The sequence below is a fragment of the Anguilla anguilla genome, chromosome 8, assembly GCF_013347855.1.
Source record: "Anguilla anguilla isolate fAngAng1 chromosome 8, fAngAng1.pri, whole genome shotgun sequence".
Taxonomy (NCBI): Eukaryota; Metazoa; Chordata; class Actinopteri; order Anguilliformes; family Anguillidae; genus Anguilla; species Anguilla anguilla.
In genome coordinates this window covers 44,477,184-44,502,403 of record NC_049208.1, presented here as the reverse complement: position 1 = coordinate 44,502,403, position 25,220 = coordinate 44,477,184, and the positions used below count along the sequence as shown (strand labels likewise).

At 38.1% G+C, this 25,220-nt stretch overlaps 1 protein-coding gene across 9 annotated transcripts in view; it reads right to left on the bottom strand.

Annotated features, from left to right (window-relative positions):
* The window catches only part of csmd3b (CUB and Sushi multiple domains 3b), a 938,142-nt gene that overhangs the window by 379,158 nt on the left and 533,764 nt on the right, over window positions 1-25,220 (bottom strand). For all 9 annotated transcript variants that reach the window (XM_035430384.1, XM_035430386.1, XM_035430391.1 and 6 more), the window contains one exon: window positions 11,732-11,827. In XM_035430384.1, the coding sequence (XP_035286275.1) occupies window positions 11,732-11,827 (96 nt within the window). The remainder of the gene's footprint in view (window positions 1-11,731; window positions 11,828-25,220) is intronic.

Sequence of the window (25,220 nt, the reverse complement as noted above, 5' to 3'; positions counted from 1 at the left end):
TAACACATAAATACACATTTCAAATAATAAATATGACATTGAGAAAAAACGAAACAAAAGACGAAATATAAACTCGCAACCTGCGTGCTGCTCGCAGAGTAGCCTACCGTATTATTCATTTAGACACTGGCATGTAAGAAAATTCTCGGTTACGCTGACCGATAAAACGCTATTCCAAAAGCAAAATCAGACGTGTTATACATCGTTAGAAAGCTTATACTCTCACCTACTGAATAAATGAATTGTCAATCAAGCCAAATTTTACTAAAAAGGGCGACAATGCCGTAAGCAACAGGAGTGGTATTATGCACAGCTATTCTTGAAGGTAGCCGAACCAGGCGTCACAAATGCGCGTATATTTCACAAACGGATTGTCCAAGACAATATATGACCACTCAGTCGCAAAAGGGACATCTCTATGCGTAAACCAATGGTAAGATTGTATATTTATTCAAAGTTTAGTCCCAGATATTGACTGTAGAATGACATGGCATAATTTAAAAAAAAACTTTGTCTCGTTTATTTCGTTATTAAGTGAGCAGCAGTTTCACTGCTGTATTGGCATATTGTAGGGCTAATGTCGGGTTTATCTTGTTGCTACGGAATATTGCATTTGGCAGACGCTCTTATCCAGAGCGACGTACAACAAAGTGTACAATCATAATCAGAAACAAGTGTGTCGAAAACCCTAGAGAGAAGTACCGTTCCAAGTGCAGGGAACAACCGCATAGTTCAACATGGACCCTGTAGGTTAAACTGATTAACACTAACACAAACAAGAACAGCAACAACGCAGTCTATGCAAAAATACAAGCAATAGTTAAGACGAGTGCATTAACTAAGTCACCTACGAAACAGCTACCTAGTTACAACCCTAAGCTTATATTGAGAATACAATTTCTCTCAGCATAATGACTCACCCGATATTGTCTTCAAATGGATCCATGCCAAAGAAAAGTAATGATTCATCCACTCAAAGCTTTTACTAACAAACTTTTAGTAGCAAAAAACGAAATATCAACTTGCCATCATGCTACCTGCTTCCTACGCTCAGAGTACTGTATTATTTATTTAGACATTGGCAGAGTACAGCATAAATTGCGTCTTTTGTTTACATTCAATATTAGTAATTGCAGCGAGAAACTGCAGCTGTAGACACAAGATAGTCTGTTATGTTATGGTAGCAACGGAACGAAGCGGACTATATATGTATTGCCATCATTGTTTCATTATACCAGCGTGTGTTCACGTGTTTGCACAAACTCAGAACCTACCAATAAAATGGTTTAGCTATATCTCAGCATAATGACAGATTTAAAGACTAAACGAACTCACCCGATACTGTCTTCAAATGGATCCATGTCATTGAAAAGTAATTATTCATCCTCTCAAAAAGCTTTTACTAACAAACTTGAAGTAGCCTAGCATGCACTCAATTGCTGTCTTCAATTGCTTCCCCGACGTTCAGACCCTCTCCTCACTGATAAAAACTAGACCCTGCGGTGTCGGATTACTTGCGTCGCCATGGATGTCGCTTGCCGTAAAGAAGTTTACTAGATGTCGTAACACTTTAAATTTGGAGCTACCGCTCTTCCGCACCCCAACTAATACAAAAGTCCAAAGGGCGAGCAAACAATATGGCGGACATAGGTGGTCCCAATAGCAGTTGTAGAGCACATTCAGATGCATCGGTCGATGAAGTTTTGTGTTGATCTGACTTATGGTGTGGGAGTTATGGCCTTTTAAAGTATGACCCTTTGTTATAGCGCCACCATCTGGCTGACATAGGTGATTGGTAGTGCCTGAGTAGTGGGGGGCCATAGGAACCCACCTGCCAGATTTGGTTGGTCTACAACTTATGGTTGCTGAGCCTCAGACATTTTAGCAGAGAGAACTTCCACGCCCCAACTAAAAAGTCAAAATGGCGGGCAAACAATATGTCGGACATAGGTGGTGCCAATGGCAAAGTTGTAGAGCACGTTCAGATGCATAGGTCGATGAAGTTTTGTGTTGATCTAACTTATGGTGTGGGAGTTATGGCCTTTTACGCCTAACCCTTTGTTATAGCGCCACCATCTGGCCGACATAGGTGATTTTTAGTGCCTGAGTAGTGGGGGGCCATAGGAACCCACCTGCCAAATTTGGTTGCTCTAGGACTCATGGTTGCTGAGCCTCAGACACTTTTAGCGGAGAAAAATAGGATTATTATTATTATTATTATTCTTCTTAACAGATACAATAGGGTTCCACCAGCTTCGCTGCTTGGACCCCTAACTATTGGTGGCATAGGCCACCCTCTTCACCTGCAGAGTCCTGATCCTAATTGCCTGATCTCCACCATCAATTTAATTTCCTGTAGAAATGAAATCATCTTACTAGGTGATTTCAACAAAAACTGGTTAGATAAGTCATCTAACAAAGAAAAAATATACTTAGTAGTCTAAATGTTACCCAACTAATTAATGAGCCTACTCAAATTACCCCTAGAACCCAATCTCTGCTTCACTGGATACTCGTTTCACTCAATCTTAAGGGCAGGTGTTATGTCTGATTGCTTCAGTGATCACTGAATTGTCTAATGTGTATGGAAAATTAAACTACCTAAATCACCACCAAGACTAATCAAAATCAGACAATACAAGTAATTGAATTTAGATCTATTTATTAATGATTTGATTGCTATTAAGTGGGACAGATACCAATTAATACCTAATGTACAAGATGTCTGGGATTTTCTCTACACTGAGTTCATTGATGTTGTGGACAAACATGCTCCTTGGAAAACTGCTAAGGTCAAGGGTAAACATCTCCCTTGGATCAGCCCCGAACGTATTAGTCTCTTTAGTCAGAGGGACAAAGCATGGTCAACATTCCGTCAGACAAGGAATAATGCTGACTGGGAAGTATACAGGCAGCTGAGAAATATGAGCAAGCTAGACAAAAACCCGTAATGCAAAATCTAACTACTATAAAAAATGTCTCACTTGTGATTTTAAGAACCCTAAGCAATTCTGGAGCAAAATCAAAACTATTATTAATACATCAGATAAACATTCTATTAATCAAATAAAAGCTGCCAATACAATACTACATGACTCTTTATCTATTGCCCAAGCATTCAATCAGCATTTCTCCTCTGTCTGTTCTACCTTATTAACTGACTCTTACCTGACTACTGGCGTTTTTTAGTAATATTTCACCTTTCTGCAGTTATTTTTCTTTTAGGAAAATTTTACCAACTGAAGTTCAGAATGCCATTAATGAATTAAATGTGAAAAGTGCTGCTGGACTTGATGGACTAGAAAACAGGTTTATTAAACTAGTGTCGCATATTCTTATGTATCCACTTGCTGATTTATTCAACCTTTCTTTGTTGAAATGTGATTTACTAGCTATATGGAAATGTGCATGCTAGGGTTGGGTCGGTTTCCGGTTTTGCCGGTCCGGCCCGGTCCACGAGCTTAAGCCTGTTTGATTTTATGCAAACCGACTGAACCGGCATTTGTCATTATGAGAAGTTCTGGCAAATTAAAAAGTAGCCTACATCAGAAACCTGTGCTAACGGCGCTAAATCCAACTTGTATTTCATTAGTAATAAGCAATATGACAACGTGATTAACATAATATTATGTTTGTTTATAAACAGAGCCAGTAGTGTCTGAGTGCAAAAAAAAAAAAAAAACAACAAAAAAAAGACTGACAGGCCGTACGCAATTTAGTGCAGAGGCCGGCAACAAGGAGATCAAATTTCAGTAGACCAATCAAATGTGGGTGGGAGGAAGACGATGCGCCCGGTGCATGGTGTGTTGTTAACTAGAAAGTTCATGTGTTTTTTGGGGTGACGAGACGAGACATGGCAGAGTTTTGTGTCAAAGAAAAGGAAACTGCGCCAATATGGCAACATTTTGGATTCGAAGCCGACGAAAGAGGTGCCGCTACACTCTCATTCATGGGCTCTCATTATGTTCTGTCATGCCTTTTTTGATCCTGGCTGCTAAAATGATCTGGGTGACGCAATGACATTCTAAAACAGTTGTTATACACATAGACAGATATACATAGACGCCGCATTGGCCACTTCGGCCCCTTGCTGCGATACGTCAACATGGCCACCATATTGGTCCAGGCAAGACTGGCCTGAAAATAAATAGAAATAAACGGGGGGGGCTGCGGTTTTTCTGGATAAAAAGCACTATAGCGTTTACATTTCTCAACCGATTTCAATGAGTCGTTTTTATATTCAAGCATTTATGATCTACATGGAGTAGCCTACAAAAAAGTTTTATCTCCAGTTACTTAGAATCTAGATAGTTAGGCTATAATCACTGCTAGGCGCTCAAGAGAGGAGTGTGTATCAACGTTAGGTTTACATGAACTGAATTACTTACGTGGTGGAAAATAATTCATTGTCATAAGGAAGTGCCACAGTTCATTTTAACCTGGCAAGCTGGCTAGAAAGTAATAAATGCATTGCTAGCTAACTTGAGTAGGATTGTAAGCATCAAATAACCTTGATTGTAAGGCTAGCTTTGTTTGTTACCTACCTACCGATGTTTTCTTGCAAGTTGTGTTTTGATTTTGAATGAATTGAACTGAACATAACCACAATAATTTTACAATTTAACATAGCTAGAAAACAAATGGTTAGCCTGCAACTATTTGGGTCAATTTGGACATTTATTATGTTATGTGTTAAAATAATAAATCAAAACACAAATTTAATGTTGAATGAAAACATTGGTAGCTAGTTACGTTTGTAAATGATAAATGATGCTTGCAATCCTACTCATGTTAGCTAGCAAGCAAGAAATCAAGCTTGTTCTAATGAAAAACGTTTCAGCTAAAATGAATAATACATTCATTACTTTCTAGCCAGCTTGCCAGAATCAAAACACGACTTCGGTAACAACATCGGTAGGTAGCTAACAAGCAAAACTAGCCTTACAATCAAGGTTATTCTATGCTTACAATCCTACTCAAGTTAGCTTTTTTTATTCAAATTTATTGCATTTATTAATTTCTAGCCAGCTTGCCAGGTTAAAATTAACTGTGGCAATTCTTTATGACAATGAATTATTTTCCACCACGTAAGTAATTCAGTTCATGTAAACCTAACGATGATACACATTCCTCTCATGAGCGTCTAGCAGCGATTATAGCGTAACTATCGAGATTCTAAGTAGCTGGAGATAAAACTTTTTTTGTACTCCACGTAGATCATAAACCCTTGAATATAAAAACGACTCATTGAAATCGGTTGAGAAATGTAAACGTTACAATGCTTTTTATCCAGAAAAACCGCAGCTCCCCCGTTCACTTGTATTTGTTTACAAGCCAGTCTTGCCTGGACCAATATGGCGTCGACGTTGACATACGATCCAAAGGCCAATGCGGCGTCTATGTATATATGTCTATGGTTATACCCATTGTGCCATACTTAAAGTTTCGTTGCAGCCATAGACTGTACAGTCCGTTGCTATGCCAACTCAGCCAGCCTTGCTACATTCTTTGGCGATAAAAATTCTAAGACAACTCAGCAATTTCTCTGGTTTAATGGGTTATTTTCCAGCCTGAAATGCGATTGTATTAGTAAATGGCTACACATGTGATCTAACTAGCTAGTATTTAGCTATCTCCCTGGATATGAATTAAATGTTTTAACAGAAAATAATAATAAATGCAATTTTATCCACAGAAATGGCTATACAAAAAGGCAAAATAAATGTTGTGGTCGCGGCCGCCGTCAGACGTCAGAAGGAAATGGCACAACACTGCCTACAGATCGTAGATGAGATCGCTGTGAGGTTGATTTCCAGCATAGAGGATTTCAGCGGTGGCTAGCTAGCTATAAGTGCATACCGCCATATGAGTGCTGTGTGCGACGACGATCGCAACCACGACTTTTATTTTGCCTCTTTGTACAGTCATTTCCGTGGATATCGCATTTATGACAGGAGCCACTGAACCCAGGCATGAAGTGATTCTCCAGAAAATCGCGTCTTAATTGAAAACACTTTTTTTCACCAAAATTCTGTTTTGTTGCAGAAATGACTTAAGCATGTATAGGCTACTTTATAATACCTTAATATCAAACTCGTATTTGATCGATAAACATGAGAAAGTAAAATCATTAAACTCTCTTTCTCTCTATCTCTCTCTGTCTGCTTGTTGCGAGGGGGCAGAACAGTGGGCGGGACATCCATATTAATGACCATTCTGCATGACATTCCTGCATAAGTAGTCAGGAAATACCTTGTGTTGTTTACAATCTAGTCTAGTGATTATGAGTGTCGCGGGAGGTTCTATCAGGTGTGACAACACTGGTAATGTGACTAATGCTCTCCGCCAAATTACCGAGCTGAATTATTAGATAGTGCCAGTGACAAGAACGAGTGGATTGACATGGTAAAAATAAATGAAGTAGGCCTAAAGGGATACCTCTGCCTTTTAACAGTTCTAAAATCAATGCGCTACAAAATCCAGCATTCTAACGCAGTTAAAACGGCAACATTATTCTTTAAATTTTGAATTGTTGTTACGTCCCCTCCCCTTTTCAGTGTCCAATTTCGCAACTGATGGAAACGTTGAATCACGGTTCTAGTTACTGGTTTCATTTAGGGTTGCCAACCATCGCAAAAAATACTGAATTGTCTCTTATTTGGACGGTAGAATAGGCGTTCCGTATTTAACCCATAGCTACGGGATGCATTTTCTTCTGTATCTTTGTTAACGACTGCGTTTATAGTAGCCTAACTGCTGTTTTTAATATAATTCAATAGTTAGTTAGCTAACCGGGATAAAAAGCATGCCGTGAGACCACCCCCGTCGTACATTATTTTCCAATAACTGGACAGCCCGTTGTGGTTTTCCTTACATAGGCTATTCCATGCATTCAACATCAAATAGGTAGAATATACCACCACAGTGCATTGTGTGTAATTTGGTATCTATTTAAGCTCTAGTAGCTACATTTCCCAGTAGTTTGTGGTCATTTAATTACTTTCAGAATGATGTAAAGTACTATTCTTTTCACTGGTGGGACCGCAGCTATTGACAGCTTGTCAAAGGCATCATTGTTATTCAAGAGAGGGGTGTGAGTAGGCTAAGGCTGCATAAATTAATTCAAAGTCTGAGTGGGTGTGAACAAGAGGCAGTGAGGATTCCAACTTCTGCTTTCAACCAAAGGTGTGGGAATCCCTTGTCAATCTTTGGCAGTGAAAATCTCTGGTTTTCTGGCAGCCCATTCAGCATAAATTTCTAACTTCAAAACAGCACAACGTCCTCAGTAATTGTCCAATCTCCATGTATGATACATCTATTTGAAGCTCTGTTTCTCAGCTTGCATATGCTATAAAAAATCATCTATCCTGCACTTAAGACTGGTTTTCTGGCTCCTGTCACATTTATTATTATTATTTTCTGTTACAAACATTTAATTCATATCCAGGGAGATAGCCAACTACTTGAAAATTAGATGACATGTATAGCCATGTACTAATACGATTGCATTTCAGGCTGGAAAATAACCCATTAAACCAGAGAAATTGCTGAGAGTTGTCTTTGAGAATGTAGCAAGGCTGGCAGCCTCAGCATAACAACGGATGCTGCAACTAAACTTTAAGTAAGGCACAATGGTTTTAAAATGTCATTACCTCACCCGGATCATTTTTTCAGCTGACAGTTCCACTCGGTAGCGGCTGAGTCACCTAGTGGTACACATCGGTATTACCGGTCCGGAACGGTATTTGCCTTAATATCAAACCGGTTTGAAAAGGTTTACATCGGCCCAACCCTAGTTGGGCCGATGTAAGTAATTATAGACATAGGATATAGGTATAGGTCTATAATTGTAAACAATTATAGACCTATATCCATTATCTGTTCTATTGCTAAAGTCTTTGAAAAATTAATTTATAATCAACTTTCACATGACCTCAGTATCAACAATATCTTATCATCATTTCAATCTGGCTTCAGGCCTAACCACTCCACAACTACTGCCCTACTTAAATTCACCAATTATGTGTTATCTGCTGCAGACAATGGTGAACCCACAGGTGCAATATTTATTGATTTAACTAAAGCTTTTGATTCTGTTGATCATTATCTGCTTTTAGATAAACTCCATGCTATTGGCCTTTCTGAAAATGCAGTTCTATGGTTCAATTCATACCTTCATAACAGAAAACAATGTGCTGTCTTACATGGGAATAAATCTGATCTGTTGATCCAACAAAGAGGTGTGCCCTAGGGTTCAACATTGGGACCACTTCTCTTCTCTATTTATGTAAACAATATACCATCAATTTTCAATAAAATCTATTTTCATGTGATATTTTAAAATTATTAGGATTATCTCTAAATTTAAACTTTGTGCGTTTTTGCAATATTGAGTGGGACACCTCTGTTTTCTAAATAATCTTTGACAAATCATGTAAAAATTGTCAAAAAACATGTTATTACACTGCAATAGAGGATTACATTTTATTCCACATTTTATTCCTGTATATTATCATATTTTTATGAAAAGTACTGGTTACGCCATTTTACACAAACCAGTTACACCACCTGACCATGTTGCTTCTACAGTCAAAGGCCATTGTTTGTTGAAGAAATTGTTTATATTACATCTATAATCAGCATCATAAACTGTATTATATATATATTTGACAAAATTGGCCTCTAACAGAAAGGCTTGTAATAGGAGTCAAATGGTGTAACCGGTTACACCATTTGACATTTCAATTTAAAATCAAATTTGACAGGATTATCATGGACACCTATGTAAGCACCTGACCTTGGTGTGAATATTTCAAACATAATTTTTAAAGTAAATACTCATTTTTATAATTATGATGAATGATCAATATTTTCCTGGGGTCATACCATTATAACATACCCGATGTCGAATTATCTGAAAGAGAGTTACTAACCTTGGCATGCAGCAGTTAGGGTAATCGGGTCATTCTCTGTGATATAATTTCCTGTCACATGGTCTTCTTGCACAATATTAACAAAATGGCTCCTTGAATGGTGGTTACACCACCTTGACAATTCAGGAAGTTGACTTGACTGACATGATTCCCCAAATTAATTATAATATTCAGAACAATGGTCTTCCATTACTTTTATTTACTAGTAAATAGTTCTAATGTAAGATTATGCCAAACTATTTGATAGGGTGTTTTATTGAGAATTTTTATTGAGAAGTTTTAAGCAAGTTTGATTATTTGGTACAAAGTTTTTACGGTTACACCACATTGACATTTTTGCCATCATCCCCCAAATATTCTCTCAAAATGGATTAAAACCAGAAATTTTTGATTAGGTCCTCAAAAAAAGAAATTATTTTCAAATTTTAACCCTTTTAAATTTAACTAAACCATATGGACACAAAAAATTAGCGTCACGTCATTGACCCATATCTAAACCTGATCTACTACAAATTCAAGCTTCTCTTCAGTCTGATTTCAAAATCTTACCAGACTGGCTTTCACATAATAAACAAAGTCCTATATTATGATCTTTAGTACCAGAGAGAAACTCAAATCCAAACCCGGTTCTTGTGTAATAACATGTAATGACAGCACCCCTCTGCATAAAGTTGATAATATTAAATATCTTGGAGTATGGCTTGATTCCAAACTCTCATTCAAATCACACATTGATCATGTCTTGCGTAAAGTCAACTTCGGAATCAATGTTTTACATCAATCTCCAAATTGCTTTATACGCAGTGTTCGTAAGAAACTTGCCTCTCAACTTATACTTCTGATTCTTGACTATTGTGATATTGTCTTTCAAAACGCATTAAAATAAGATCTTGTGCCGCTTAACACAGCATATAAGAGACTCTGCAGATTTGTCCATGGATGTGCTTTTCTCACTCATCACTGTACAATGTATGATGCACTTAAATGGCCATCTCTAAATGTAAGACACATTCACTGGTTTCAACTTATATTTAAATGTATTCATTTCAGTTATCCTCCTTATTTACAACAATATCTTGTACCCTTTACTTCAAATGATCAAGTTAGGCACTCTGCTCAGCTCTAGTTCTCTGTCCCTCGTGCTAAGAAAACAATTGGAAAAAGAGCTTTTATGTTTAAAGCCCCAGCAGATTGGAATAATTTACCTGTTGATATTAGATCCATTTCATCATTTGGTATGTTTAAGCATGCCCTGCCTTCTTACTTCATTTATAACCACTGCTCTTGTTATAAATGAAGCTGTCACTGTTTATACCTACTGTTTATACCTTATGTTTATACCTGGTGGTATTTGGTGATCCACTCACACTTTACTGTTTATCTATTATTGGCCACTTTGGCCACCTTGTGGTTGTAATGTTTTCAATGTTTTCATTAATTAATGTATGTGGTTTGTCTTAGTTTTTTTGTTTTGTTTTTTTCGTCTGTTGTCTGTCTGTACGTTGTTGTATTGATAATTGTATTTCTATTTTTTATTTATTTTGTCACTCCTCTGTTGTTATGTAGTGATTGTGATATATGTTGGGACCCCCTCGAAAACGAGATGGTACATCTCAATGGGTTTATCCTAATAAATAAATTTGAACACAAAATTGCAAAATCTGTATATTGCCTTTCCAAAAGTGCCAATACACTGAACAGAACACTACTCAGAGAGTATGCATTAGGCTCTTTGAGAGAAGGTTTGATCTTAAGCCTGTGGTGAGTATATATTGTTTGAAGTACATTAGAGATATACTGAGCTGTAGCAGTTGTCAAAGATCTGCGCTGATACTCCTTGATGAAGAGCAGGGTGATGTTAGCGTTAGGGCTGATCAATTTAATTTCCTGTCTTTTAAGGCTTTCGGCTAATGCAAACATTTCACTTAAAATGTTGTTTTTGTGATTAATTTCTTTAGTTTTTGCACCAGGAGGTTAAATAAATACTTGGTATTATTATTCATGTAACCTTGAACCTACCCCACTTTTCATTCACAGTCTTTCAGTTAAGAAGTTTCAGTCAGTATTACTTAAATTTTCTCGCATCTTGTTGAAATTGGCTTGTCTTAAATTTAAAATTCTTGCCATGAAGGAGGCCTTGTTAATTTGCCATAATACATCAAATCTAACTGCAGAATGATCGCTAGTCCCAAGTGGCTCAGTTACCTCTATGCTACCAAATCTGTTCAGATTATTACATAGCACCAGATCCAGAATTGATTTCCCTCTTGTGGGCTGATTGACATACTGTGCCAAAAAAGGGTCATTTATAATATCTAAAAATTCTCACCTTTTCCTTGTCCTGTCATCATTTCCCAATTAATAGCAGGGCAATTGAAGTCACTCATAATAATAGTCTCACAATCCTGACAAGCTTGTTTTATTTTCCCAAAGAGTTCACACAAGCTGTAGTGTAGTAATAATGATGTGGATGAGAGAACCATATGAACAACACGTTTTCAAAATCTGCATTCTGTAGTGTGTCACTAGCACATGCAGCCCTCAAAATCAGAGGTGGAAAAACCAGGTTCAGAAAGTGTAAGTCCTCCCCAGGAATTTGTTCCAATCACCTGAATTTGCTAATTAGCACAATTCTTCAGCCAGGAGGTAGAACTAATTAGTGAAATCAGCTGAGTTCATAGGTTGATAAAGCACATGGCAGGAATTTTACTTTCTGACTCATGGCCTTTTCCCTTCTGCTCAAACTCATTCTCCAAAAAGCAACATTTACATCAAAGCAAACAAGAGCAAAAAATCACCTTGGTAGACAAAATGAAATCCTTTGGCTGTCTCCGGTCCCACGGTCGTGAACTTGATGGTGATCTGGTTCCCTGTACTTAAGGGTAGAGACTCTCCTAAAAAAACAACAGTTATAAATACATTAACTTAAAACATGTGCTGACTATGCTTCTCAGTTGTATACTTTTAATGCTTTTGTCCTAAATTTATACTTGAGCCAATTCACCAAAAGGATAGAGCCTTACTACATGAATATATTTTTATATATTTATATAATATTCATAGTGAGCTCCATAATGGTTGGGACAAAGACACATTTTCTTTTCTTGATTAAGCTCTGTAAACCACAGGTTTTGATTTTTAACCAAACAATTCACATGTGGTTAATGTGCAGATTCTCAGCTTTTATTAAACAGCATTTTTAGACATTTTCATTTCACCATTTAGACATTTCAGCACTTGTGAAAGAGCATTCCAGCACTTTTATGCCTCCCAGGGTACCATAATGTTTGGGACAAATGGCTTTTTGATAAGTCAGGTGCGTTCAGTTGCTTCCTTAGTGCAGGTATAAAAGGGCTTTTGGTGTTTAGTCTTAATTATAGGCTTTTGTTTGCCTTTGGAGTTTGTTATATGTGTTTGTCAACATGAGGTAGTGCCAAATAAAGTAAAGGAAGCCATTATGAAGCTGAGAAATAAGAAAACAACCGGAGCCATAGGCTTACATAATTAAGAATAAAGTTAGCACTGATGAGGTCAGTAATTGCAAAGGGCCAGGTAGTACAAGGAAGACCTCTACAGTGGATGACTGAATAATTCTCACCATAATGAAGAAAAACCCCAAAGCACCTGTCTGACAAATTAGAAAAACTCTTCAGGAAGCAGGTGTGGATGTGTTAGTGACTACAGTCTGCAGAGGACTTCATGAACATAACTACAGAGGCTACACTGCAAGATTCAAACCACAAAAAGAGGATGACCAGGTAACTGTGTGCTAAGAAGTACCTAAAAGAGCCTGCAGAGTTCTTGAAAAAGGTCTTGTGGACAGATGAGACCAAGATTAATTTCAGAGTGACTGCAAGAGCAAAGTGTGGCAGCCAAAGGGAACTGCCCGATGTCCAAAACCCCCCTCATCTGTGAAACAAGGTGGTGGGGGTGTTACGGTTTGGGAATTTATGGCTACCACAGGTACTAGCTCACATGTCTTCATTGATGAAGTAACCAGCAGAATGAATTCTGAAGTGAGATGTATCTTATCTGCTGAAGTTCAACCAAATGCCTCATTAAGCTCATTAGACAGTGCTTCGTCCTACAGCAAGACAATGATCCCAAACATACTGCTACAAAACAAAGAAGTTTTTAAAAGCCAAAAACAGGAAAATTCTTGACTGGCCAAGTCAAGTGAATCCAACTGAACATGCATTTATAATGCTGAAGAGAATGGTGCTTGCTGAAGATAGCTGCAGTATAGGCCTGGCAGAGCACCACCAGAGCAGACAGATACTCAGCACCTAGTGATGTCTATGGGTCAAGCAGTCATTGCATTCAAAGGATATTATTAAACATAACTACTTTCATTTACATAACATGTATGTCCCAAACATTATGCTGCCCTGAAATGGGGGTGGGCTATGTATAAAAACTGCTTTAATTTCTACATGATTGAAGTAAAGTGTATAAAAATACCCTTAAATAAAAGCTGAGAATGTGGAATTTTTTATCACAAATCTAAACTTGTGGAGCCAATCAAGAAAAAAATATGTCTTTGTCCCAAACATTATGGAGCTCACTGATAATTCACAACATATGAAGTACAATTACTACAGTGAGTGTGACGGGTTGATACATTAGGAATATGGTCAATAATGAAGGGCACAGAATAAAACCAGATATTCATATAATAACTTCTCAAGTGCAATCTTGATGTCACCTACTCAAACATTAAAATATGAAATGGGATGCAGCAATACCTTTGAGGTCCCTTCCTATTTTTCTCAATTTCTATTTCTCTTCCTATTTTTCTCTCTCAATCACTTTTACCTATTCCCTCTTTTCTGAAGAATTACAGTAGCAACAATCAAAGGGTCAACCTCTGTTTCAAGCCATATAAAGCACTGGAGCCTACCCCATGGGGCTTTCACCAAGCAATTTAATTTAATTGAATGGAATTTGCCTATGTACTGCATGTTCAAACCCCAGCCACATTTTCTATGATGCTTATTTGATATGTGACACCATATCTGAAGAGTGGAGGGTCCAAGGTTTTCAAAACACCTCCATATCATTGTGGCAACATGTCCAGGAGAGGCAGCAGAGCATTATATAAGTTATGCTATCAGAAAGCAGTTGGGATTTAACTGAAGGAAATTTGCTGCATGCTATACCCCAGCCATGATATACTGTGTGTGATGTTTTCTCCTTTACAAACATGTGTTAATAATATCCTATTCTCCTTGCCATACTACTGCAATATCCAGCCACATTTTCATATGTATTTGTTTTAAGTTGCATAGTTGATGTTACAAGATAGCACAGAATGCTAAAGTTATGCATTTTGAATTACTCTAATTCTTCCCTTACCATTCAGTTCAACTTATGTACTGATGTAATGTTGTATTGGATATTGCAATAATAATTAAAAGTAATGGGAGTATTTTATCTTTAATTCTCCATTTAAAATTTTGCATCGTCATTGTTAAAAATGTAGGGGAAAAATACAAAAAAGGCACATTTGTTCATAATTAATATTAGTGTGGTTCTAACTGAAAATGAATAGTTTCACAATGTCTATGTTTAAAATCGAAGTTGTTTTAATATTGTACAAATAGATAACGAATAATTTATATTTTAAGACAACTGCAGTTCTATTTTTCCTTGATTAATTCCATTTTGTTGAAGGTAATAGTGGTTTTATCGTTGGGACTTTTATTAACCCGCGCAAAAGTCCTTACTGTCGCTAGCTTCACACTGCTGTAAAAGACACTGCACCTGGCAAAATTTTATCAATGACTTTCATTATTTCTCGGAAAATACTCTTATTCGTGAGAAATTCTGAGCATGGCTAAGGCATATGTTTGTTGATAGACCTAGCTGATATACTGTTTTCTGGGCTAAGTTAGAACTGGGAAGCGACAGGATTCATTCTGTCTCTCTCTCTATCTACTGAACACAGATAAGATTTCATCGTTCAAATGTAAGTGTTACTGCTGAAAATATATATTTGGTTATATACGTTATTTTTGAAATTGTGTGCGTAATAGCACACATGCGGTTTACGGCATTGTCGCCCTTTTTAGTACAGTCTGGTTTGATTGACAATCCATTTATTCAGTAGGTGAGAGTATAAGCTTTCTAACGATGTATAACATGTCTAATTTTGCTTTTGGAATAGCGTTTTATTGGTCAGCGTAATCGAAAGTTTTGTTCTCATCGCATTCACTTACGCATCCACTGTGTGGTAGCAGTGAAAGACACTGCACCTAAAGAACCGTCAACGATTTCTTGTAATTTCTTGGAAAATACTATTATGATTGAGGACTTCTGGGCATAGCTAAGCCATATGTTTGCTGATAGACCTAGCTGACATCATTTTCTGGTGTAAGAAAGAGGCAGATAGAAATATATCATTGATTTACTGTCTCTGTCTCTATCTATTGAAAACAGATAAGATTTCATAATTGCTATGTAAATATTACTGCTCAAAATATTTCGGTTATATACGTTATTTTTGAAATTGAGTGTAGACAGAGTGTAGCACAGTGGGTAAGGAACTGGGCTTGTAATCGAAAGGTCGATTCCTGGGTAAGGACACTGCCGTTGTACCCTTGAGCAAGGTATTTAACTGGAATTGCTTCAGTATATATCCAGCTGTATAAATGGATACAATGTAAAATGCTATGTAAACGTTGTGTAAGTCGCTCTGGGTAAGAGCGTCTGCTAAATGCCTGTAATGTAATGTAATGAGTGTCTTTAAATAGGTTAGTGGTATTTTATAATGAGGATATTTCACACTGTAATGTAAGCGTTAGTTAGTGTAACAGTTTTTGTGATGCATCATGTCTTTTTATGATTTTCCATGCACAGCAGCTAATGTTAGCTAACATTAGCAATAAAATGCTACCACAATGCAGAACAATTAACAATCATAATCCCTATCTTACTTGTAAGCTATGACCTATAGTTTTACAGACTAAATAACTAAAAACAATTTATAAATCTATCAAGGAACCTCATCACTTGACACTTGGCTACTCGATGCTGTCGTAGACGATGACATCATTTTTGGAACTTACAGGCCACTGTAGCTTCTCCTAAGTTGTTGGAAAGGGAGGGGTGAGGGGAGGTGGGGGGTATTCAGTTGGTTGCAATCTACAACCTCACCCCTAGATGCCACTAAATCCTACACACTGTACCTTTAATTCAGTCTATCATGGAAAAAAAGAGCATGATTTTTACCAAATTTAACAGAACATTGTTAGACCTATAGCATGCTCATTGCATCAATAAATTAAAACATTGTTACATGTACATTTTTATTTATTTAAGTTTGTTTTGGTACAATATATTATAGGGGAGAGTAGTCATAAATGTAACGCTTGATAAATCTAACACGGTCAATGACTTCATGTACAATGTGGCTACCATAGCCATTTCAGGGTTGTACATGTGCAATTCAGTCCTCTACCACCTCTCAAGGGAATGGAGCAGAGTGATAGCCTTTGCAGGAAATTTTTTTTTTAAACTGCTTGATGTAATAAAAGGCTGAGGGCACATTGAGAGTACTGCAAAGAATGTGTTTTTTTAATGGCATGCTTTCGGGCCAAGACCTTCGTCAGGGCAGATGCAGAAATTATTGGGCCAGCCCAGTGTCACTGACACTGTCAATTAAGAAAAAAGAAATGCGAAGTGACCCTTTAAGAAACGGTTGTGGATGATGGCTGTCCTTGTGTGAATTTGTATGAGTCTGATGAGCATGTACCATTTAGCACTTTCACTTTGCTATATATTTAAAACAGTGGCTGTGACAAAGGGTGCGATGGCGTAAGTATAAACGCATGAGAAACGCAGCTGAGATATTCCCAGTGTATGTACTTTCGGATTTGACGGCCATCAAACGAGCCTTGATTGACAAAATTATCAGAAAACTCATAGAATTAGAGCTCCTTAGGTCGCTACTTGTGTAGGCTTCTGTCCTGCTCTGTTTTCTGTTATCTTGTGGAGATGCACTTTTAGTGTTTGTAAGGTTTATAAGCCATTTTGTAGGCTTACCTGCAGGTAGGTCCTCTTCGCTGTTTTGCTAAGCTAGATAAGGCATAAGACTTTTATTTGCCATTTGCTCAGGTACAGATGTACAAGGGCATTGGAATTCTTGTGTGGATCTTTCAGTCACATGTATACAAAAAAACAAAAAAAACAATAGAATAATAATAGTAATAGTAAAAGATACACATAGTAATAAATATAAGAAAAAAAGTATAAATATAAAAAGTTTAAATAGACTCTGCTAATTTGTGTATGTGTGTGTGGAGGAGGGGGGTGAGTGTGTGTGTGTGTGTAGGGAAGGGGGGAGTGCTGTCAGTCTGTTATCACAGTGTCAGAGGAGTTTTAACTGGGGGCAGGGTATTTTCATTCCAGCCTGAATGTCTGTTGCAAGTAATCTGACAGCCGGGAATCTGAGTAATCTGACAGCTGGGAAGAAACTGTTGTGAAAGTGCTTCCTGTTTGTTCTGATACTCTCTGGTCGGTGGTATCTTAGCTGGTGTCTGGAGCTTCTTCATCTAAACAGAGAGTGTCCAGGGTGATGTGGGTCTCTGAGAATGGCCTGCAGTTTTTTCCTGCAGCGTTGGTTGAACAAAGTGTCCATGGAGGGGCGCTGTGTTCCAATAATCCTCTCTGCAGTTTTAATGGTCCTCTGGAAGGCCTTCCTCTCCCTTAGTGTGGTGTTGCCATACCACACAATAATACCTCTGGTGAGGACGATCTCCACAAGGCCTCTGTAGGCCTGGGTGAGAGGCTGACGACTCAGGCCGGCTTTCTTCAGTGACCTGATGAAATAGAGCCGCTGCTGTTCCTTCTTGACAGTGGCCGAGGTGTTTTCTGACCAACTCAGGTTGTTGGAGATGTGCAGGCCCAGAAACCTAATGCTGTCGACACGTTCCACCTCAGTACCTTTAATCCACAGAGGTTGCAGAGGGGGAGTTTTCTTCCTGAAATCCAGGATTAGCTCTTTAGTCTTGTCGGTGTTGAGGACAAGACAGTTTTCCTCCCCATAGGCAAGTGTCTCATCCACCAGCTGCCTGTAGTGCAATTCATTATTTCCCTTGATAAGTCCTAGGATAGTTGTGTCATCTGCAAATTTGAAAATGTAGCTGAGTTTATGGGTAGACAAGCAGTCATGGGTATAGAGGGAAAAGAGTCTAGGGCTGAGGCAGCAGCCCTGGGGGGGTTCCAGTGCTGATGTTCAGTGCTGCTGATACCATATTCCCCACCCTAACCACCACCGTCTTTCTGTCAAAAAATCTAAAATCCAGTTTCAGGTGTGAGTCGGCAGCCCCAGATCTACCAGTTTTGCTACTAACTCAGTGGGCTGGACAGTGTTAAAAGCTGAACTGTAGTCCAGAAAGAGCATGCGGGCGTAGGTGTTGGGGTTGTCCAGGTGTTCAAGAGCTCAGTGAAGAGTGAGGGCACAGCATCATCCACCGATCTGTTTGCCCGGTAGGCAAACTGAAGGGGGTCGGTGGTCACAGGTATGATAGAGTCCATGAATCTCAGCACCAGTTTCTCTAAACACTTCATGGCGACTGATGTGAGCACCACCGGACGGAAGTCGTTCATGCATGTATGTGGCTTTTTTGGAACTGGTACAATGACTCAGTGTTTAAAGTTCGCGGGACAACAGCCTGGGACAGCGAGGTGTGAAAGATGTCTGTATACACATCTGCCAGCTCAGCAGCACAGGCCTACGTGAGAATTGGAAGTAGTAGAACCGGAACATTTCATAGTGGAGCATAGGAGCAGACGCATATGTCCCAGCAATCTTTGCATATGATAAAATAACAATAGTACGAGAGAAATGAGGAGAAATGATTAAATTGAGTAGTTGAAACAATGGCCCTCATTTATCAATCTAACGTAGAAACCACCGCAGATCCGAGCGCAGAAATCATCTTATGACAGGGTTCACATGTGATTCATGAAACTTTCGTATCTCGCCAATCACAGCGTAAGAATGATCGGGCGTTGATAAATGTGGCGGCTTAAAACAATCGTCATTTAAATATCACGCCCCTATATATTCTCGGTTTAGAGGCCTCGCCCCTAGAGTTTACGACATGGAGAAGCATAATACGGTCAAGAAGAGAAATTTCTCCGACCTAGAAATCGAATCTGAACCAATTAGTTCTATTTGTCAGCCTGAAAAGTGGCATAGAAGGAAGTCAGAAAAATGCAGTGTGGAAGGAAATCACTGCTGCGGTCAACAGCATTGCCGTGGACAATCGAACTCCAGCTGAGGTTGGAATATTTAATTTATACATCTGGATTCCAGCCTGCAGATGCAAACTGAGGAGCGAGTGTCCGGGCTTATTGGGTCTGCTTCCATTTTGGGCATAACAGTTGGCGGAGGAGACACAGTCGCACCAACTGTGTCCGAGCCGGATAATAGTAAAAATTTAATAGCCTAGGCTACTAGTATTTAAATAATTACAAGGTTGCAGGGTTAATTTACTTCTTCATTTTAATGATGTTTTAATGATGTTATAAACATCCTTTCGTTTCGTTTTCGTCTTACGGGCGCGTGGAGGTCTTCTAACAGAGCCAGATCTGCCATTGCCGAGATCTGATGACTGTCAAAGCTCTTGTTTAAATAGGTGACTGAATAAGCATCTAACCTCATCGCTTGTAATTATGTCAGCAGTAGCGTAGCCTAACAAGTATAGGCTATCTCAAAATGAAAGAGAAATTAATCTCACAGCCTACACCAAAAAACTGTTAACCCAGTTAATTGCAAACAATTTGAAAATAACTATTTATGTTACGGATATGACACAGTCAATGTAGGCCTTTACAAAATTGAATATTTTGCCATAGGCTACATGTTTTTAAGTGATGAATATGTGGCTGCATATGCTTAGATGCCAGTCCGAATATGGTCTAATAACAATTCTCCGAGTCAGCCAGATTTACTATGCTGCACCACAAGTCCACGCTGACATGAAAACTTGCGTACACGAGTTGAGACTTGACCTGAGATTTGATCGTAGCCTCCCCTCACGTCCAAATTGATAAATGCCGAGCTTTGCGTGGAAATGACCGCACGCCCAGTTTTCTGTCATACGTTCGTTTCTTAAATGAGGGCCAATATGTTTTTAGCAGAATGGGCATGTAGATGAAGTTTGACATGATCACAGACTACAGTGCAAAGTAAATGAAGTGACCATGAGCAAGATGAGTTTACTTGTCGAACGGTATATATAACAGATGGTATAAGGAATCACTTGTAAATCCACTGCATTTATATAGCGCTTTTATCCAAAGCGCTTTACAATTGATGCCTCGCATTCACCAGAGCAGTTAGGGGTTAGGTGTCTTGCTCAGGGACACTTCAACACGCCCAGAGCGGGGATCGAACCGGCAACCCTCCGACTGCCAGACAATCGCTCTTACCTCCTGAGCTATGTCGCCTCTAGTGGTGGGTGAAGTAACGTGTGATAATGTGTAGGAAATCTATTGCACTGATGTACTTTTCTCATGTTCACTACTAGTAGTTACAATTTATGATTGAATCATGATTTTAAATGTAATGTTTTAATGGGGAGTTGCAGACAGTACATACATAGTAATTGTTTATATGTGGGTAGATAGAGAACAGGGTGAGGTAACATGAATGTAGAAATGTGGAATAAGAACGCTTTCTACAGTAGCCAAGTGAAGAAATATAGTTAGTAGAAATGGCACAGTGGTGAGCTGGTGCAACCTTTTAAGAAAATCAATACATTTGCCATCATGAAATGCATGTCAGTGAATTGAGGGAGTTCAATGATGAAAACAAACCAAAATCCATCAAAGCACATGCAAAAGACTAATACTCAACTCTTGGAAAGGTCTAGGAAAGGTTTAGTTGAAGTCAAAGGTGCCAGCTGGATCCCAAGGGTGCACATACTTATGCACACACAATTATTTCATGTTTAATCATTGTATTTAGTAAATAATCCAAATATATTCAAACTATTTGTGTTTTCCTTTAATCGTGTCATGCTTTAATCAGAAAATGCATCTTAGATGAAGATATAATAAAAAATTAATGTGTGAAATATTTGAAAAATGGACTATTCCAGAGGGGTTCACATACTTTGTAGCACCACTGTATATGGCATCAATGATGGACTGGATGGCTAACTAGCCACCTGCCAAACCTGCCCAATCCTTGCCTATCTATTTTTATGCTTATATAACTCCAGGTGTGAGCATCACAATGACTTGGGAAATGGCCTAATGAAGACATTACCAATACATTACCACCATTTAAAATGCTAAATTATGAATATAAACTAGATTAGAATAAAGTGCCAAAAATGCAATTATCTTGGCAAAAAAGCAAAAATGAAGTTTTTCTTTCTTAGTTTGCAATGAAATACTTAGAGATCCCATATACACAGTGCCTTCGGAAAGTATTCAGACTCCTTCTTCACCTTTTCCACAGTTTTTTACATTACAGCCTTCTTCTGAAATTGATTACATTCATTTTTATTCTCATCAATCTACACACAGTACATAATGAAAGTGAAAACAGGTTTTTAGAAATGTTTCCATTGATCATACTTGAGATACTCTATGGTAGAGTGGCCAGATGGAAGCCACTCCTTAGTAAAAGGCACATGACAGCCTGCTTGGAGTTTGCCAAAAGGCACCTAAAGGACCTCAGACTATGAGAAACAAGATTCTCTGGACTGATGAAACCAAGATTGAACTCTTTGGCCTCAATGCCAAGCGTCACGTCTGAAGGAAACCAGGCACTGGAGCAAAGTACAGAGAGATCCTTGATAAAAACCTGCGCCAGACCGCTCAGGACCTCAGACTGGGACAAACGTTCACCTTCCAACAGGACAACAACCCTAAGCACACACCCAAGACAACACAGGAGTGGCATCAGGACAAGTCTGTGAAGATCCTTGAGTGCCTCAGCCAGATACCAGACTTGAAACCTCTGAAGAGACCTGAAAATAGCTGTGCAGCAAGACTACCCATCCAACCTGACAGAGCTTGAGAGGATCAGCAGATAAGAACAACAGAAATCCCCAAATACAAGTGTGCCAAGCTTGTAGTGTCAAACCCAAGAAGACTCGAGGCTGTAATCGCTGCCAAAGGTGCCTCAACAAAGTACTGAGCAAAGGATCTGAATACTTACATGAATGTGATATTTTTGTTTTTTCAAATTTTCTAAACCTGTTTTCACTTTTTCATTATGGAGTATCGTGTGTAGATTGAGAATAAGAATTAATTTAATCAATTTTATAATAAGGCTGTAACGTAACAAAATGTAAAAAAAATGAAGGGGTCTGAATACTTTCTGAAGGCACTGTAAAACAGGTTAAACTATACATGTCCTGGATCAAAAACTCTTTGACCACAAGTGTGTAAAATCTAAGGGTGGATATGCAGAATTACTAAAGTTCTAGAAAGCAAAAAGTAAGCAGTGTATCTAGTGTCTCCAAATCTATCCAAAATGTCTAAATTGTGCATTGCTGTAAATCACAATATAATCATGTATTTCCCTACAAATCAACTGTTTTGACTCAAGAAACACTTTAGCATAATTTTAAAGTGGGAATGACCAACTTCCCATCAGTACAGGGGTATAAAATATCTAGGGCACGAGAGATGTATCCAAAACATATCTCTCCAAAAATCAATAAAATGCCTTTTGTCTATTATAAAGCATATAAATTTGCCCCTTATGTTTAAGATGAAACATTGTAACACAATGTGGTACATGTAACTAAATGTGTAATCATTAACTCTTGTGTGTTTTAAAAAAAAAAAACCTCCACAGTATGTAACGTTTTCTTGTATGGGGATGAGACGACATTAAAACAATATTCAGACATTCATCAAAATGTTTTGGCAATGTTCCAGCTTAATGTCAGATTTGATGCATGAAACATAAACACAACTGAGCCACCAATGAACACTTATGCTACAGTGTGAAATTTCCTCATTATAAAATAGCACTAACCTATCTAAAGACACTTAATTTAAAAAATAATGTATATAACCGAAATATTATATTATATATGAGCAGTAATACTAATATATCGAGAATGAAATCTTATCTGTGTTCAATAGACAGAGACAGAGACAGAGGATCAATGCTGTTGTTATCCTCTTCTGACTGAGTCCAGAAAACAGTATCAGCTAGGTCTATCAGCAAACATATGCCTTAGCCACGCTCAGAAGTTCTCAAGAATAATAATATTTTACAAACAATGAGGGAACTCATTGATAACGTTTCGCCTGATGCAGTGTCTTTTACTCCACAGAGTGAATGCGTAAGGTGGCAATGATAAGACAAAATGTTTTGGGTACGCTGGCTTATAAAACACTATTCCAAGTTAAAGTAGACATGTTATACATTGTTAGAAAGCTAATACTGTCACCTACTGGATAAAATAATTGTCAATCAAGCAAGATTGTACTAAAAAGGGCGACAACACTGTAAACAGAATGTGTGGTATTACGCACAGCTATTTTGGAAGGTACCCAGGCGTCACAAATGAGTGCATATTTCACAAACAGATTGTCCAAGACCATACATGACCACTCAGGATTGAAAGGGGCATCTCTATGCGTAAAACGAATGGTAAGTTTGCATATTTATTCCATATTTAGTCTCAAATATTGATTGTAGAATGACATGGTATCATTTTAGAAAAATTTGTCTTGCTTATTTTGTTATTCAGTGAGCAGCGTTTTCACTGCTGTATGGGCATATTTTAGGGCTATGGTTGGGTTTAACTTGGTGCTATGATGGACCAAAAAATTTTAGTGGTGAAAGAATATTTTAATGAATTACCAAATTGGCACTGTTGTCCAGTATGTCATGCATGAGGGTGTAGTTGCAGATGAGACTGTAGGGAGGGGGTACTTGGTAAATGGACGACCGGCACATCTTTGGACTAGTTGTCCTGAATCATTTACTAATAAAGCTAGAACACAGAGTGTGTGTTCTCAACTTATAGTTTGGTTGCAGGAGCACTGAAAGTGTGAGTTTAACAATCTCAGGATGCGGGTGTCATGGCCACTAGAGGGATTGCACTAAGGGCCTGCCTAGTAGCTACCTCGCAATTCTTCAGGTGTTTAGAACAGCACACTAGCTAACAACCTTCCGAGCTGTTAACTTGTAATTAAAACTAAAAACACTAAACAATAGCTAGCCAGCCAATGACATTAACTATAGTTAAAATTTAGCCAGTTAACCAGTTAGCTGCTAGCAGTTTCCACTTGCCATCCGTATAGTTGAGGCTGCTTAGCTAGCTACCAAACACAGTACAAGAAGAAATGATATCTCAACAAAACTACATGTTTTCAACATATAAAAATGGCAAGTTACTCAGGCATACAGCACTGTCTATAAGCCATTAATTACAATGTGCTAAATCTAGGCCTGCCGTTAAAAGTATTGATATTGAAATGATGCCAATTTACAACAAACAGTATTAGCTATCTTAGCCTGCACAAATTAAACAAGCTCTTTTCTAAAGCAATGTTTAATAAATTATTTAATGCAACTCTGCCCTGTATTTTTTGCTAAATAGACTTCCATCTCATTGATCCATCAAAGAACTGGAAGCTCAGACCTGAGGGAAAGTGTCAAACTTCCATGGTTTGTGCGTGTATTGGCTTTGCTCCAAATATTTTATCAGCTCAGACAAGAAATGGCAACATGCACAGAAACAGGCATCTTTTTGCGAGTAAAAATCTGGTAAGTGTAATGTTCCACTATACACAGCTCAGAATGTGTATGATAGAATTCCAATAAAGACTGGAGCTGTTCTGTAGGTGAAAGGTGGCCCTCCTATAGTCATTTAGTTATGACTCAGAACTGTTTTGTTTTTTACAGATTGAATTAGAGTGAATACTTTGTGTATGTCAGGTGGCTATTTGTGGTAAATATATTTCTGTTGTGATTGAATAAACATATTTCCAGTTTGTGATCCAACAACCACTAATATGTAGGGAAGTCATAAAATATTGCTATATTGAATACTGATAATCATATTGTTATATCGAGAAATATTTAAGCCATGGGTGTATTAAAACTTTTTATTTTTGGTGTTTTCCTATTCATTTGCATTTGTTGTGTAATACAATGAGTGGCCACACAGGGGAAACATAACACTCTGCCACCATCTGCACACCCCTCCTACTTTGGCCCATTTCAGTCATCAGTTTGACAGAATTTAATAGATACATTCTTGCAGTCTGATCTGACCTGGCTATAAATCGTCTTTGTGC